The following is an 18,180-nucleotide window of genomic DNA, read 5'->3' as shown; positions in this document are numbered from 1 at the left end:
AATAGACCCAAGCAGTTACAAATTAAGGGCTACTCAAATGCTGATTGGACAGGGCCTTCGTTGGAAGATTGATGGCAGGGTACTACACATTTTTTTTAAACGGTGATGCATAAAAGGGTAAAGTCCCAAGATTGAGATGGTCAATAAACAACAAACAAGCACAAGAAGAAAAAGAAAACAAACACAGAGGAAACCTTGTTTGTTGCCATTGTGTACTGCACATTTCGGAGGTAATCTTGTTTCTTGGAGAAGCAAGAAACAAAGTGTAGTGGGAAGGGAGATTGGGTTCTTGATGGGATGTGGGAATCGCATCTGGTTGAGGCACATAATTGATCTTGTTTCGGATGTGCTCTTGGTTTAGGATCAGTATGCAAGAGCAGTGACTTGGGACGTGGAGTTTCAAGACATGATTGATCTCGGGGTTCAGGAACAGATGATCTTGAACGAAGGTGATTGGCTCACCAACTCCAATGCACAGTAACTTAACAATGTTTAAATTTTTTATGATCCCTCTAATAAGGTATGCATAACATTACAAAACAAATACTGAGAGCTAGCAATATGACTTCAAAAAAAAAAAAACAAACAAATACTGATATTTTAGCAAAATATGGCATTCCTTGTACAAATTTAGTTGTTTGGCAACACATGCCAGAGTTTTAGTCCTTTTTTTTCCCTCTCTTTGCTTTTGCTTTTTCCGGTTTACATAACAAATACTGATATTTTAGTAAAATTTGGAGTTCCTTGTACATATTTAGTTGGTTGGCATTGCAAGTCAGAGTTGTAGCCATTTTTCCTTTCTCTTTGCTTTTGCTTTTTCTGGCTTTTGGCTAGCCTTACTTTATTTTCCATTTTAATGAATTGCCTGTTCAAAGAAAACAACATTGTTATTCTATTGGCTGTTGCTCACTCACATGAACTGGGAATCTAGCATAATCTACTGACAAGTTCAAAAGAATGCAACAGTTAGTAAAGATACGTCCAGGTTACCAAGTTTTTGTTTAAGAACAACTAGAGTAAACCTAGAGAACAATGAACGCCTAGGGCACTGAAAATGGTCTATGCTATGCTTTTTTTTTTTAATGATAGAAGCTTGTCATTAATAAAAAAGAATCGAGGAGGTCATCCCAAATACAAAAGAGAGAAAAATGAACAAAAATAAAGATAGAAAACAAAGAAACAAACAGACAACCCTCCTATGGGGGCAAGAAATCAAACATTTGTAGGTCCTTGACTATTTATTCCTTCCCTAGCTAGCCTGTCTGCAATCCCATTTGCTGATCTTCTAACATGACAAAAGGTAACCGAGGAGTCCTCCACTCTATCTCCGATCTCATCAAACAGATGAGCAGACCTCCATGGGGAACCAAAGAGCCCTTGAGCCACCATATGACATTGAGAGAATCACCCTCCACTATCAATCGGTCCAAGCTATTTCTATCCACAGAGGTGATTCCTTTATGAGCAGCCCTGACCTCCGCCTCACTAGCATCCGCTACCCCAATCGGTCTTGAAAAAGCCCAAGAGACCTCCCCCCTTGAATCTCTTAGAACACCCCCAATGCCAGAGGGTCCCGAGTTTCCAACACTTGACCCATCAAAATTAAGTTTCAACATTCCATTTGGTGGGGGTTGCCACTTCTGGATAACTAGTGGCCTAGACTCCGTAGCAAGTCCTTCTACAATCAATTGGTGTCCTGCGTCCCCAATTGAAGCAAAAATATGGAATACCCAAGCTCCGCTTAGTGTCTGTACTTTTAGTTGGGTGGCTTTTTGTGGACGGATACAAACAGTGCACTTCTTAAGGGCCCGTAATATATTGATTGCGGATCATTGCGCGTTGTGTGTCGAGGTGGGAGAGTCAGTTGACTATATATATATATATATATATATATATTTATTCATTGCAGAGTAGCTAGAGAGGTTTGGGGTGGCATATTGTCTAGATTTGGGATAGAGTGGGTGTTCCCGGCGACTATTAAAGAGCTGTTTGAAGGATGGACTTTGACTCCTTGGAAGAAAAAAGGAAAGGTCCTTTGGTCGCTCTCTTTTCTTGTAGTTTTGTGGGTGCTATGGAAAGAGAGAAATGTCAGAGTATTTGAAGGTGTGGCAAAGTCTTCCTATTTTCTCTTCACAAAAGTTATTGCTTTAACCATTGTCTGGGCCAAATCCATTCCTCTTTTCCGCTTTGTTTTGGCTTTTGAGTTATGGGAGGGATGGAAGGTGGTCTATGCTGTGCTTTTGTTACTACATAGGACTCCTAGCTACACCACTCGCACTAGAAGGAATTCATGCCTTGTATGATTCCCGATCAAATTAATGTATTCTTATGTTTCCCTTGCCAATCTGAAAGGATTCAGTTTGAAAAGCTCAGTCACGGTTTTTCATTGTGAGTTACAACTTGAAAATATTCTGAGCTGCTTTTACTTCAACTACTGAGGGGAGTCTAAGACATCTTGGGGCCTCATTATGTTCCAGAGGCATACTATGCTTTTTGGCACTCCTGTCGCACGGGGATCAAAACAGTAAATGCTCTTGGGGGATTTGTTAGAAACCATTGCAGAAGGCATTTCATGGACCAGCTGTTGCATGAGAGGGCCGCCACATCAGATGAATTAAATGAATAAGACAAAATGTGCTGAAAAGTGAGTATGTGGCTGCTCTCTCATGCAACAGCCGATCCGCTAAATGCCTTTTGCGATGGTCCCTAGCAAACATCAGATATACAACGGAGATCAACCGTACCTATATTGATGTACTTTGTCTATAGTTTGCATGCTCGAAGTTGCTTGTTGAAGATAGTGAGGAGAGCCCATCACCAATTCTTGTGGAGATCAGGGAGAGGCCTTAAATGGCTTGTTTTGGTTAGGGGCCGTATTTGAAAAAAGGGAGAAGAGCATCTTGCTAGAATATCTCACACTTTGGTATATCTCATCTCATGGGAATTTGGAAGCAGTTGGATCCACCTTCTATTTTGTAACCATGTAACAAACTTACAATGAGAAGAAGATTGTTATCCTCGTCAAAATTTTCATTCGGCTCTATTTAGCTTTACTTTCCCTTAGTTGCAGTTGAGGGTATTTAAACAAAGTTAGTGTATCCTTCCAAGTGAGGTGAAAGAATGAATTTCTAATTTCGTTAGGGCATAAGGGAATGGGATGTTATGGAGGCTTTACAAACAACACCTCAATAGCATTTATCCGAAGGCATCTTTGAGCCATTTTTTTATTTTCCAAATTATTGTTTGAGGATTTATTCACTGCTTAAGAGAGAATGATCAGCCCGGATGCCTCACCTTGCTCGATGGATAAAGCTAAATTTTAGTGGGTCCTTGTGTGAGATGTTGTCTATTAGGCAAATTGTGACGGAGTCAATTTCTTACCACTCATGTGGAATCCCTTTCTTGTGGATCTAGTGATTTACGTTCATTTAATTGATGTCGAATCCTTGGCACTATGGAATAAGGTGAAATTTCTTTGTTGATTTCAGCCATGCTTCCTTTATGAATATAGACCGTTGCTTTTTCTATTTTTCTCAGTGTCCATTTGGCCACAGATTGGAGGGTCAGAATCGTCCAATGGGGGTAAATTTTCTCCATGGCCCATCGATAGCTATGCCTAGGTCGTAAATAGTTTTGGTCATTGAGTAGGTGGCTCCTACTCATTTTTTTTCATCTAAGAACCCCAAACAAGATCTGGCAATCCAAATTCTTATTCTTATCACCAGGGACAGCATGACAGTCATTAAATGTGTTCTGAACTTTCAACCAAGTCTCATGACATTCTGGAATTGACCTTGTTCACTTAATTGTAAGGTTCATCGTCTTATTTATGTTGTCCTTCTGGCAGCTGGTTTCTTGTCATTTTGACTCAAGGAGCTGCCCTTGCATGTCAATTCAAGTCTTGACCTTTCCTGCCAATTCCCAAGTCCATCGGAACTTGTCCATGATAGTCTATTCACTACTGAATGATAGTAGGAAAGTCCAAGCATGTGAAACACCTTCAAATTCATAAACAACAAGGAATTGATTGATCTGCTAGTGTCTGGAGATAAGTTCACTTGGAAAAATAACTAAACTCTGACAATTTTCACCAAACTGAATAGGTTTCTTGTTTCTAAAGGTTGGGAAAAATCATTCTCCAGCTTAGGTGTGTTGGCACTTCCTTGACCAATATTGTATCACTATCCTCTTTCTCTCCATGGACGCGCCATTGTCTGGCCTGAAGCCTTTCAGTTTTCAGTTTGGCTTGGTTGGAAGTATCAGGTTTTTATGAGATAATTGTTGGATGGTGGAAGGAGTGCAAGGTGGAAGGATGAACAAATTTTAAGTTTATTAGCAAGCTGAAATTTATCAAAGAAAAGGTTGGAATAGGGATACATTTAGAGAGTTGATCAACAAAAAGGATGATGTGCAAAATTAGATTGCTCAGCTAGATACTATCAGGGAAGATAGGCCTCTAACTTAAACTGAGGAGCTTGCTAGACTCACACTGAAGGATGATTATGAGAATATCCTCAATTGGAAAGAAGTTCGTTGGAGACGAAATCTAAATCCGCGTGGATTGAGTGAGATAGGAATACAACTATTTTTCATAAAATGGAGAGTGCTAGGAGAAGACAATCAAATTCTGTGTGTTTTGGGTGGTAATTCCCTAGCTGAAAATCAGACTAACATCAATCAGAGGATTGCTGTTGACCCAAATGTGATGACGTGTGACATCAATTTATCTTCTCTTTCTGTTCAACGGAAGGATTTTCTCAAAAGAAAGTTTGAAGCAGAGGAAGTGAGGACGAAGGTTTTCAGTGTGCCAGGAAGTAGAGCTCTTGTTTGGTTGCCAACATAGCATTGCATGTCTGTTGACGTGTCACTCTCGTCCCCTCCCTATGAAATTCAAGCCAAAATCCATAAAAAAAGTGGAATTTTGCTGGAATTTCATGGGAATGGTGCTTTTCTCTCTTTCTCTGTCTTCCCTCTCTCTCTACACATGTTTGTAATGACACCCCCTACCATTATTCTCCGAGGTTGACAACCAAACACTACATACCACTATTCTCCCAAATAAGTCTAGGTAAATCCAATGCTTGTCTCCTCCCTGTTGACTACTTACGCCACTACTCTCCAAGGTAAATACCCACAACCAAACATAGCACAATGAATTGGGTCCCCATCTAATTTCATGTGGTCAGTGGTGGTCGACAAAATTGAAAGGAAGTTGGCGTCTTGGAAGAAAAAAGTATTTATCTTTGGGAGGGAGAATCACCCTCTTCAAACCTACCTTGGCTAATCTTCTAGTTTATTATATGTTTTTATTGAAGATGCCACCCGCTATTGCTAAGAAGGTTGGGAAACTTCAGCGGGATTTCCTTTGGGATGGCAGGGAAACCATAAAAATCATAAGAATTTGAGTAAATGGGAAGAGGTTAGTAAACCAAACAAGTATAGTGGGTTGGGCATTGGTAATATTCTTAGAAGAAATTGCTCTCTTCTCGGCAAATGGATCTGGAGATAAGGTGAGGAATCAGATGCTCTATGGTGTAAGGCTGTTCATTAGAAGTATGAAGTCTCCACTTGAAGTGCTAAAAGCGCAGGTTAGAGTATCAGCTACTTGGTGCTTGACTTATTCAATAGCAGAGGATTTCTATAAAGTTAATAGTCTTTCCACTTGCCAAGTTTTTATTTATTTATTTGTGAGAAGATTGTTGGCAGCGAAAATTTCCTCTTTGAGACAAAAACCTTCGTTATATCGGATTTTCAAGGATTTTGTTTTTGGGGCAAAGTTTAATTAGGCGGAACCTTCACACGCTAATCAAACGGGAAGAATAGTTAGGGGGCGTAACCCTCTCAGCGACGCGTTGCATCGGCCCCCGAATGTAGTGTTAAATGAGCAAGGGTCTTTGCACCTTCATGGGCGGGTGCAAGGGGTGAGGAGGCTAGTCTTGGGTCGTCACTCCCTTAGTGACGGGCCACATCGGTGCCCGGGTGTGGTGGAAAATGGGCAAGGGTCCTCGCACTCTATTGGACGGGTGCGGGGGGTTAGAAAGCTAGTCCAAGAGAGTAGGATTCGTTTAGCCAGTTGGAACATATGTTCAATAACAGGTAAGCTGAGGGAATTAGTTGATACGCTGAGTAGAAGAAGAGTTAATATAGCTTGTCTTCAGGAGACTAAATGGGTAGGAGAGAAAGCTAGGGAAATAGAAAATACGGGTTTCAATTTATGGAATACAGGAAAGGAGAGGAATAGAAATGGTGTAGGGATCATAATAGATAGGTGCCTAAGAAATGTGATTGTAGATGTTAAAAGGAAGGGTGATAGAATTATTCTAATTAAATTAGTATTAGGTGAAGAGACAATTAATGTTATTGGTGCGTATGCCCTTCAAATAGGATTAAATGATTCTGTCAAGAGGCAATTTTGTGATGATATGGATGAAGTAGTCTGAGGAATACCACATGGAGAAAAGTTATTTATAGGAGGGGATTTAAATGGACATGTGGGAAGAACTAGTGGAGGTTTTGAGAGGGTTTATGGAGGATTGGGTTTTGGAAATAGGAATGAGGCAGGAGAAGATATTTTAGGGTTTGCAGTGGCATATGATTTGATGTTAACAAATACTTTTAAAAAAAAGAGAGATTCACACTTGATAACCTTTAGCAGGGGCACCAACTGTAGCCAGATAGATTTTATCCTCACTAGGAAAGAGGACAGAGTTGTGTGTACAGATTGTAAAGTCATAGTTGGTGAGTGTTTAGCTACACAACATAGACCGGTGGTGTTGGATATATGCATCAAATGTTGGAAGAGAAAAGATAGAGATGTTAGATATCTGAGGACTAGGTGGTGAGATCTCAAAGAGGAAAAATTAAAGATGTTTAAGGATAGACTACTTAAGGAAGGACCTTGGAGTCTTGACAAGGGGACTAATATTATGTGGAATGGGATGTCTAGTTATATCAAGAAAGTGGCAAGAGAGGTACTTGGAGAATTTAGAGGAAGTGAGTTACCGTCTAAAGACACTTGGTTGTGGAACGAGGAGGTCCAAAAGGCGATTAGCTCTAAAAAAGAATGTTATAAATGTTTGCTTAAGTGTAGAAATGAGGAGAACATTGAGAAGTATAAATTGACTAGAAAAAAGGCTAATAAGGCATTAAGGGAAGCTAGAGGCAAGGCATATGAGGATTTGTACCACATGTTAGGGACGAAAGAGAGCGAAAAAGATGTCTTCATGCTTGCTATGATGAGAGAAAGGAAGAGCAGGAACTTGAATCATATAAAATGCATTAAAGACGAGAATCAAAGATTGCTAGTAAAAGAAAATGAGGTTAAGGAGAGGTGGAGAAGTTACTTCAATAACTTGTTTAATGGAGAACCTATAGCAAATTTGGGAGAACTTGATAACGCTTTTGATGATACAAACCGGAGGTTTGTTTCGTAGAATCCGAACATCAGAGATAAGAGTAGCTATGAAAAATATGAAATTAGGTAAGGCTTAGGAGGCCTGACGATATTCCTGTTGAGACTTGGAGATGCTTCGGTGATGTGGGTTTGGTACTTTGGTTTGGTTAACTAGATTATTTCAATATTTTGAAGACTAAGAAGATGCCTGATGAGTGGAGGAAGAGTACATTAGTACCTATTTATAAGAATAAAGGGGATATTCAGAGTTGCATCAATTATCGGGGAATTAAGCTAATGAGTCATACCATGAAGCTTTGGGAGATGGTAATTGAGCATAGACTAAAAAAGAGATTGAGGTATAGAATCAGTTTGGCTTCATGCCTGGATGATCGACTATGGAAGTTATCTTCTTGATTAAGCGGTTAGTGGAGAGATACAGAGAAAATAAAAAGGACCTTCATATGGTTTTCATTGGTTTGGAGAAAGCGTATGATAGGGTTCCCAGGAGTGTTATGTGGTGGGTCCTTGAAAGGAAAAAAGTGCTTACTAAATATATTGATGTGATTAAGGATATGTATGATGGAGCAGTAACTAGTGTCAGAACCACGGATGGCACGTCTAGTGAGTTTCCAATTACAATGGGACTGCACCAAGGATCAGCTCTAAGCCGTTATCTTTTTACGCTAGTTATGGATGAGCTTATGACATAGTATTAATTGACGAAACCAAATCAGGAGTAAATGCTAAGTTAGAGTTATGGAGAACTACTTTGGAATCTAAAGGTTTTAGACTGGGTAAGACTAAGACAGAGTATACGGAGTGCAATTTTAGCAATGTAAGGAGGCGGGACGAGATTGTAGTAAATATGACTGGACATGAGGTACCTAAGAGGGATATCTTTCGCTATCTTGGTTCAATTCTACATAAGGAAGGAGAGATTGAAGAGGATGTTAACCATAGAATAAGAGTAGGTTGGTTGAAGTGGAAGCTTGCCTCAGGAGTTCTGTGCAACCGTAAAATCCCTACCAAGTTGAAGGGAAAGTTTTATAAGACAGCTGTGAAGCCAGCCATGCTGTACGGCTCATAATGTTGGGCCACTAAGAAGCAGAATGTGCATAAGATGAGTGTAGCGGAGATGCGAATGCTTAGATGGATGTGTGGCCACACAAGATTAGATAGAATTAAAAATGAAGACATTCGTAAAAATGTGGGGGTGGCACCAATTGAGGAGAAGATGAGACAACACCTCTTAAGATGGTTTGGACATATCCAACGTAGGCCTTTGGATGCTCTGGTGAGAAGAGGCGACTCGTGCCAAATTGATAGAGTAAAATGAGGTAGGGGCAGACCGAAAACAACTTGGGTAGAAACTGTGAGGAAAGACTTGATAGCTAGGAACATAACAGAGAACATGACCTGGGATAGGATAGAATGGAAGAAAATGTCCACGTAGAAGAACCCAACTAGAGCCGGGATTAGAGCCGAGTAGATTCCTTTCACCTTCTTCATGAAATTTTTCTAAAGGATTCATTTTAGCCGACACCAACTAGTTTGGGACAAAGGCTTTGTTGAGTTGAGTTGAGTTGGGCAAAGTTGCAGAGTGTTTAAGTGGGTTAATAACAAGGTTGAATGGAATTAGAACTTTCTCCACTTTTTCAAGACCAAGAAGAACAGTGCTTTCTAGGGCTGATTTCTAGCTTGGATCAGATCTATATTTCGGTTTCCAACCTGATAACAGATGCTGGTTGTGGGAGTCTAATGGTAGCTTTTTGACAAAGTATTTCTGCAGATTTCTCCGCACAAAATCCCTATCATCCATCCTAGAAGAATGTCTGGGAGATTTGTTGCGCCTCTTTGTGTTGCTTATTTCGACGATCCCCAATACAGAAGAAGCAGTTCAGGAATTATTAAGTATGGGACTGTAGAAGTGGATTCAATTGTCAAAAAAGAGGATTTGATTGAGTAGAGGAGCAAAGGAATTTAGTCTGAAATACCAAATGAAAGTAGATCGATTTTTTTTCATTCCCGAAGAAGTGCATATCTTACTTGGCTCTTCGTCCATAATGGTACGGAACAATAGTATCATTGGAGTCGATACACGAATCACTTTAAATACAAGAAGCCGCGTTGGTGGATTAGTCCGAGTGGAGAGAAAAAAAAGGGATCGAACTGAAAATCTTTTCTGGAGATATCCATTTTCCTGGAGAGACAGATAAGATCTCCCGGCGCAGCGGCATCTTGATACCACCAGGAACGGGGAAAAAAAATTCTAAGGAATAAAAAATATTAAAAAATTGGATCTATGTCCAACAAATCACACCTACCAAGAAAAAGTATTTTGTTTCGGTTCGATCTGTAGTCACATATGAAATAGCTGATGGTATTAATTTAGCAACGCTTTTTCCCCAGGATCTGTTGCAAGAAAGGGATAATGTGAAATTCCGAGTTGAAAATTATATCCTTTATAGAAATGGCAAACCAATTCGAGGAATTTATTACACAAGTATTCAATTAGTTCGCCAATTTGAAGATCCAGGATTTGAATTGATGTCGTTTCATCAATTCCTATTCCATCGATTCCTCCTAAAGATTTCATTTCAACTGGAATTTGGATCTCTCTCAGCAATATAGCGATCCCTACCCTCTCACGTCAATCCCACGAGCCTCTTATCCATTCTCATTCGTTCACGGCGGGGGAGCAATAATATTAGTATGGTTCGAGAGGAAGTAGCAGTATCCACTCGGACACTACAGTGGAAGTGTGTTGAATCAAGAACAGACAACAGTAAGCGCCTTTCCTATGGACGTTTCATTCTGTCCCCCTGGATCTATATTGAAAATAATCAGAAACCTAGGAATTAGAAGAATTAACGTTCGATTATTTCGGATTGATTGGAATCAACACAAATAGATGTAGCGAAGAAATGGAATTGGAGTTCGATATATATGTACATATATCTAATTTACATGTACATATAGATACATACGGTAAGATTGATCTATATCAAGCCCATATCTTACAGAAAAATCATGGTATACACTTTCGTGTACTAGCTAAAGCGTTACGTATGTCTGGTGGAGATCATATTCACTCTGGTACCGTAGTAGGTAAACTGGAAGGAGAACGGGACATCACTTTGAGTGGCTGAAGCTGAAGCAGCCACTTTCGAAGTAACAGAAAGAAAAGCAACGACTGGTGTGGGAGAGTCAGAGTCGAAAAGAGGATTCCTCACTTCTTTCTCTCATTCAAAACCGTGCATGAGACTTTCATCTCGCACGGCTCCTAAGTGATAAAAGAAAGAAGAACTCATCTTCTTTCTTTTTTGATTACCTTCCTTGCGTATGCATAAGACCGAATCCATTCGATTTCAAAAAACTTTTTGTTTGGGTATCAATTTCTTTTTTTCATTTTAAATAATGCACATAAATACTTATCCATTCCCAAATTAGGGTTTGAGGTGTCAGAGGAGACCATACCAGACGAAGCTCTCCTTGATTCTTTATCATTGACATCTTCATACTAACTTCCAATAGTGCCATAACAGAAAGTTTATCAATTTTTTTGGACATCAATTTCTGATAGCATTATTACTATATAAATGCTGAGGAAAAAAAATCAGAACGTGTGCAAGATAACTGAAGGAATGTACAACCACTTCTTCATCCATCGTGAGTATGCCCATAAGGTGGAGGGCAGCATTCTTGGTTTCTTTGGTATGGACTGGATGTTATCTTATTATTGGTCCAACTTGACGAACAGTTGGGAAATTGGAAAGATAATTGCATTTGGAATTTGTCGTGGAATGAACACTAGTTGGAAAATTAGAAAATTCCGAAAGGAAGGTTGATGCATGTGGAATTTGTCATGGAATGAACTAACAGTCACATTGATAGCAATCGTGAACCAGCTAGAAGATCTTCTTGATATTCTTTTATTTCATGCCATGTTTAGCTTTTATTTCATGCCATGTTTAGGTCCTTAGTTTGGTAGGTTTCTTCTAGATTTTATTGCTTTTGGGAACTTCTATATTTGTTATTTCTTCTTTTGTAAGTCTCTCCATTTATGAGAGATTATTTCCTTTTGTAAATCTCTCTATTTAGGAGAGACTAGTTGATTGAATAAGGCATGACAAATTTTCTTCAAGCTTTGGCTTAGGAGGTTGGTTTCCCTCAAAGAAACCATAGAATCATATTAACTGGTATCAGAGCTTCATGGCATGCCACGCTCCATTGTGAGTGACCGAGATCCCATATTTATCAGTAATTTTTGGAAGGAATATTTTTAGCTACAGGGAACCTAATTGAAGATGAGTTCCGCCTACCATCCTCAAACGGATGGCCAAACGGAGTCCCTCAACCGGAGGTTGGAGACATATTTGAGTTGCTTCATTGCTGATCGGCCGAAACATTGGACGAGATGTCTTCCTGGGGCAGAATATTTGTGTAATACCTCTTATCAAATGACAACGAAGATGGCGCCATTTGAGGTGTTATATGGGCGTCCTCCACCTGTCCTACAACGATATATTGCCGGTACATCTGCGGTTGACCAGGTCGATAAGACTTTACGTGAAAGGGATCGTTACTCCGTGACCTCAAGGATAATTTAGTGATGGCTCAAAATCGCATGAAGGTCCAACATGATAAACATCGTACCGAGCGTGAGTTTTAGGTTGATGATATGGTATACCTCAAGCTATAGCCCTACCGCCAATCTACTATGGGTCGACGTATTAATCAGAAGTTGGCTCAGCGTTATTACGGGCCTTACAAGATCATTGTACGCATTGGCAAGGTAGCATATCAATTGGAGTTACCGGAAGGTTCGCATATGCACCGGGTGTTTCACGTGTCGGTGTTAAAAAAACATGTCAGAACCGTTGTGCCTACTTCAAGTGATTTACCGCCTATTTCTTCTGACGGAGTATTTCAGCCTGAGCCAGTTGCAGTTCTTAACTATCGTTGGAATCGGCAAGGAGGGAGAGTCATCACAGAGGCACTGGTGCAATGGGCAGGTCTTCCTACCGATGAGGCTACTTGGCTTGACTGTGACGATCTTAGGAAGCGGTTTCCTCACTTCAACCTTGAGGACAAGGTTCATCTTGAAGGGGGAGGGAATGATAGCAATCGTGGACCCGTTAGAAGATCTTCTTGATATGCTTTTATTTCATTCCATGTTTAGGTCCTTACTTTGGTAGGTTTCTTCTAGATTTTATTGCTTTTGGGAACTTCCATATTTGTTATTTCTTCTTTTGTAAGTCTCTCCATTTATGAGAGATTATTTCCTTTTGCAAATCCCTCTATTTAGGAGAGACTAGTTGATTGAATTACGCATGGCAGATTTTCTTCAAGCTTTGGCATAGGAGGTTGGTTTCCCTCGAAGAAACCATAGAATCATATTACACATCTTTTTTTTTAATGGCATGGTCTCATCATTGAAGAAATTGAAACAAAGGTATACAAGCTTGTTTCCGCAATAAACTTGGATATTGTGAAGTGGGTGTTGGCGGATCATAAAATTTGATCACTTTCTGTTATGGCACTATTAGAAGTTAGTATGAAGATATCAATGATAAAGTATCAAAGATTAAGCTTCGCCTGAGATGGTCTCCTCTGCCACCTCAAGCCTTACTTCGATGGGAGCTTGAAAGGAAATCCTGGACCCGCTGGTGTTAGTGATGTGATTAGAAATCATGGGGGTGTGATCGTTAAAGTTCTGCATTGTCTCTTTTATGGGAGCATGAAAGGAAATCCTGACCACCTGGTGGTGTTAGTGCTATAATTAGAAATCATGGGGATGAGATGGTTAAAGTTTTGCATTGTCTCTTTCCTTTACCTTTATTTCCAGTGCATATCAAGAGGCCTTTTTCATAATTGATGAAGGCTATTATGTCCTTTTAAACGAAATTTAATGTTGAATCTATCTATCTTATCTAGATGTGGGGAAATGCGCAATTAGTTGTAGATGAGTCTATACAGTTAAAGTATCTCCTTATAGGAACTATTAAGAGGCTTGATTGGTTGCTAAAAGTTATACATTGACCCAATGACCTTTGCTCTTATTGCAAAGAACAATTCAGCTTGAGTGACTATTTCTAATATCACTAATAAAGATTGGCCATTGTGGCAGTGGGATATTTAAATTGCCTTCGTGGCGATGAATAATATCGGGTTAGGTCATATAAGGTTCGCAAGTTAAGAAAGGCTATCTCTAGTTTGAAGTAATCTCTTTGTGCTTGATTTGTTGAGTTTAGTTCTATTGTTACCATTTTATTTTTGTTTTTCTGTAACATGTAGACTACTCGAAATTTGTATGGAAGCATCGAGAAAGATCAAATTGGTAACACGGCTATATGTACAAGGCATCTGGGTTGCAGGGCTGGAATTCAACCCTCAACTCCATTTCATATTGCAGCTTTCAACAGATTATGAACGCAAATGTTACAACCTACATGGTCAATCTTCTTAAGTTAGTTACGACAAGATTATTCAAGAAAACACTATGGTGGGTCAGTGGCCCTTTCCGCAATACAATATTGAGATGCATTGTGCCTCTCCAGCCCATGAATGGGCATATGCTTATACAGACAATTTGACACGGGTCTTTATAGAAATACATCTATGGACTATCAATTGAAATTACAGTTTAAGAGAGAGAGATGCATCCTAGGTGTCCGGAGCCGACCCTTGTGGGATGTAAAGATGGACAGATTGAGTGAGGTTACTGTGGTGTAGGGTATGTATGTGTATGTTGTTGATAAATGATTAAATAACAGCAAATCTAACAGCTTAAGCTTCTGGATTGCCTCACGGTTGGTACTGGTTCAAAACCCAACAACTCCTTAAATATTAAAAATCAACCTATACAACGCCACCAAAAAGGAGGGGTCAGACTGGAGGGGAGTGTTGAAGTATAAATGATTGATTACATAAAGGGCAGTGATAAATCGACCCCCTAATATCTTAAATCAACCCCCATCTGTCTCTCTCTCTCTCTCTCTCTAAGCACTGCTCTATATGAGGGTCGATTTAAGATATATGGGGTTCAATTTATCATTCCTCTAAATAAAACCAGCTATACCCGCTTAAGCTTTTGGAGTAATTGGTTGTTTCACATATGTGTATCTCTGTATGTGTAATCTTTTCAAGTTTTATTTAGAGGGGTACATGGCAAGTAGGTGGGTTCCTGCTTTATGTGACAATTTGGATTTATAGAGAGGCTATATGTCGAGCTGAGATCATAGGGCGGCCGACCTCGGATGCCTGCCTCCCTTTTGAATTTGTGGTCCCTCTAAGGAACAAAAGGGAAGGAAGGATCCTTCAAATCTCTCGTATTCTTTGATTTGTTGCTTTTGAGGAATCCATTCAGTACAGTATCTTGTATGAGGTGTGTAAAATATGCAGCCGAGTGTATCCATACAATCTCTATTACGTGTGTTGGTACACGAGAGAAAGGGTGAGAGCACATGAAATGGAGTCAAACCCAACAGATTATCATAATTGGTGATGTGACAATGTAGTATTGCTATAAAGGTGAGGTGGGGTTTAGGAATAAATCATCCACATTACAAATATCTTTTAGATTTGTGTAGACAAACAGAACTAAGTTCAAGTTCTCAATCCCATTTTCCTTTTTTTATGTAATAAGGTTTGTTGGGTTTGGGTTTGGTCGTTGATTGTGTTCACAAAACAAAAGAAGAGAGAATCTTTTGGAAAGCGGTAGAGTTGTCACAAAGCCAAAACCCCAGCTCCAGTTTTCGAACAGACACCAATCTCGAGTTAGGGTCTGGATCCAATTCTCTCTTGGTGCCAAACCCAGCATTTGGTGATCCTGAATCCATCTAGGTCGTGATGGATTGGTGGGACACCCCTATTTTTTCTCTCTCCTCTCTTTTTCTTTTTTTGGTTGAGTGTGTTTTATGTTTTTGGAATTCCCAAAATGCACCATGCAAGAGAGAGATAGAGAGAAAGGATATAGGGGGGTTGGGCTTGAGAGAGGGTTGTTGCTTTGATGATTGCTCTGGTATGTTGCTTTTTCCCTTTAATCAAAACTCCTTTGCCTTCTGCCAAAGGATCTTCGACCGGTCAACACACCTCTCTCTCTCTCTCTCTCTCTCTCTCTCTCTCTCTGATTCGGGTTGAGGTAGCCTTAATGATGATAAGTGGCGTATTACAAACAAGCCCACCAATGAGAATGCCAACTTGGATAGAGCTTTTAGACATGTATTCAATCAGATTCTCATTGATTCTGTTTTTATATTTGTTTCTTGCTACAAGTCACGTGACCAGAAGGGTGTGGAGGCACGTGAGAGAAGAGGAGAAATGTGGGATTTGAGAAAGAGAGAGGGTTGTTTCATATGTGGGTCATTGAGATCCCCATTTTGACACTTTCCTTGGAGAGTGGCCCCTTGACTGCAGTGCAGAGATACGGATACGGACAGAGGTTTGATGTGTTGGGGGTTTGGCCTCGTGATCGGTGAAGGCAGATCCATGGAAGACTGTTCCGCGAGTCACGTGGGTTCTTTTGACCATCCAATGACCAACCCTTCTCCCCTCTTCTCTCACTCTCTCATTGTTAGGTGCGCCCCCCTTCTGTATAAGAAAGCTTAACAACTCCAACTCAAAACCCCAACCCACACATAGTTAATGACTGACTCACTCACTGCCACATTCATCCCGGGGATCCTCAAACACCATAGAATGCTGCTCTCTACCTGACTAATTTCTTCCACTACCATCTCTCTCTCTCTACATAATATTACACAACATACTATATCCTAAATTACAACTACTAGCCTTTCTTTTGTAAAACAAAGGCTAAGAGACAAACCCTTCTTCAAAGTCGATTCAAAGATTTATTATTACTATTACACTACCAGTTGTTATATGACAACTAGTCAGTGCTACTACATGTAACTACAAATACTTTTGTCGCCCTTGCTTAGTTCTTTGCCTCTATCTTTACGTACTCTCTCCTTAAAATACAACCTCCCACTTCTCTTCTTGCTTTAGCTCGTTTTAGCTTTCAAACTCATTCAGAAATGCACCGGTGCAATGGCAACTCCCACGGGCGGTGCTCGTGCGGTCTGTTCCACACCCCGGCTAGCTCCTTCTCGACCCTATTCTCAATGCCCAACAACAACGAAAGAGAGGAAATCAACTATTTAGGCTCTCTTTCTTCTTCTTCTTCTTCTGTGGATTGCACCCTCTCTCTCGGCACCCCTTCGACCCGTCGAACTGCCGACTTGTCGTCGGCCATGCACCGACGTCCCTCCTTTTCTTGCATGTCTAACTTGAGCTGGGATATTTTGCAAACAAAGCAGCCTTCATCTGGCTCACACAAGTGCGGGCGAGGAGGCAGCAGCAACAGCAATAACAACACTAGTATGCTCAACAACAGCTTGGGTGGCGATGCCCTACTCGCCCGAAGGTGTGCCAACTGCGATACCACCTCCACACCCCTATGGAGGAATGGACCCAGAGGCCCCAAGGTAGTCTCAAATCTCAATTAACCATTTCTTAAAGTGACAGCTACTAAATCATCTCGTGGGGGTTTGAAAACCCATTGCACAGTTTTGGAGAAAATGATCTCTTTGCACATTAATGCCTCCGAAATCGGCCTTTATTTGCAAATAACATCATGTTAAGTCAGTCTTATATGCAGATGTGATATTAAGGCCACTTTGAAAATTAAGGGTCACTTTGGATGCCTCCAAAATTGCTCCTTATTTGCATATAAGAGGAGTCAAATGTTTTTTATCTTATCCCCAAACGGAACATTATGGCCTCTTTGGAAGCAATTAACCATATCATTTCTATTACCATTATAATCTTTATTTGAATACTATCATTCTTAAATTTTAATACCATTTGCTTTTAAGATTTTATGCAAATATTCAAAAAGGCCCTTAGAGATTATGTGTTTATGTAAGATAATTATTTGCAAATAATCATACTTAACTTTAAAACCATTTACTTTCTAAGATTTTATGCAAACATTCAAAATAAAAGTCCCTAAGACTGATATAAAAGTTGTAACCATTAAATTAATTTATACATGCAAATAGTTTATAAGAGTATCTAAATAGGCCCTAAACCTAAAACCATCTCTTTGCTTTCATTTGTTTTACCCTTTAGTCTAACAGTTGCAAGGTGGGTTTGGGTGCAGTCACTTTGCAATGCGTGTGGCATCCGTTACAAGAAGGAAGAGAGGCGTGCCACCAGCGCGAGTGGCACTAGCACAGGCATGATTGAGCAGCAGTTGATCAACCATCACCAGCCATGGAATTACACAGGAGCTCAGACCCAAAACAACGAATTCATTTACGTTGAGGATGACGATGGACAAACCTCAGACACGGGCGTACCCTTCCTTTCATGGCGTCTCAACGTCCTCACCTGATTCAAAACTTTGAAGCTAAACAGCTTTATCTTTGGACTATAATATCAAATGATTTGTTTCGCTCGTAAACTTGTTTTCAGTATTTTTTTTATTATCTCTTTAAAAAAAAAAACAGAGTAGTTCTTGCTCGGTCTCTCTTTACGTTACCATGGATGGAGTGACATGGGAGCAATACTAACATCTTTTTCTTTCTTCTTTTAGACTATGCAATCTTTTTTCTCTTTACAGAGATAAATATATGTGATGATGATAGGAAGAAGAGGATATCTAGATACTCGAAATGATTATACTTCGTTGGTCGGTCGGTCGTTGTAGAAAAAAGTTGGGTCCTTTGGTACGATTTATAGGAGTACTGTAGCTTAATGTCGACAAAACATGAGAT

The 18,180-nt window shown here is 40.0% G+C and overlaps 1 protein-coding gene across 1 annotated transcript; it reads left to right on the top strand.

The window, feature by feature from the left end:
- The first annotated feature begins 15,854 nt into the window (after nt 1-15,854).
- LOC143883308 (GATA transcription factor 18-like) lies at nt 15,855-17,962 on the top strand. The gene is made up of 2 exons (XM_077386657.1): nt 15,855-16,887; nt 17,565-17,962. The coding sequence occupies exons 1-2, from the start codon at nt 16,438-16,440 to the stop codon at nt 17,796-17,798; spliced, it is 684 nt and encodes a 227-aa protein (XP_077242772.1). The 5' UTR covers nt 15,855-16,437; the 3' UTR covers nt 17,799-17,962.
- Nucleotides 17,963-18,180: the final 218 nt, after the last annotated feature.

The sequence above is a fragment of the Tasmannia lanceolata genome, unplaced genomic scaffold (genome assembly GCF_043159265.1).
Source record: "Tasmannia lanceolata isolate RefF3 unplaced genomic scaffold, GAP_Taslan_0.1 ptg000008l, whole genome shotgun sequence".
NCBI classification, from domain to species: Eukaryota; Viridiplantae; Streptophyta; class Magnoliopsida; order Canellales; family Winteraceae; genus Tasmannia; species Tasmannia lanceolata.
This window is presented reverse-complemented; position numbering and strand designations above follow the sequence as displayed.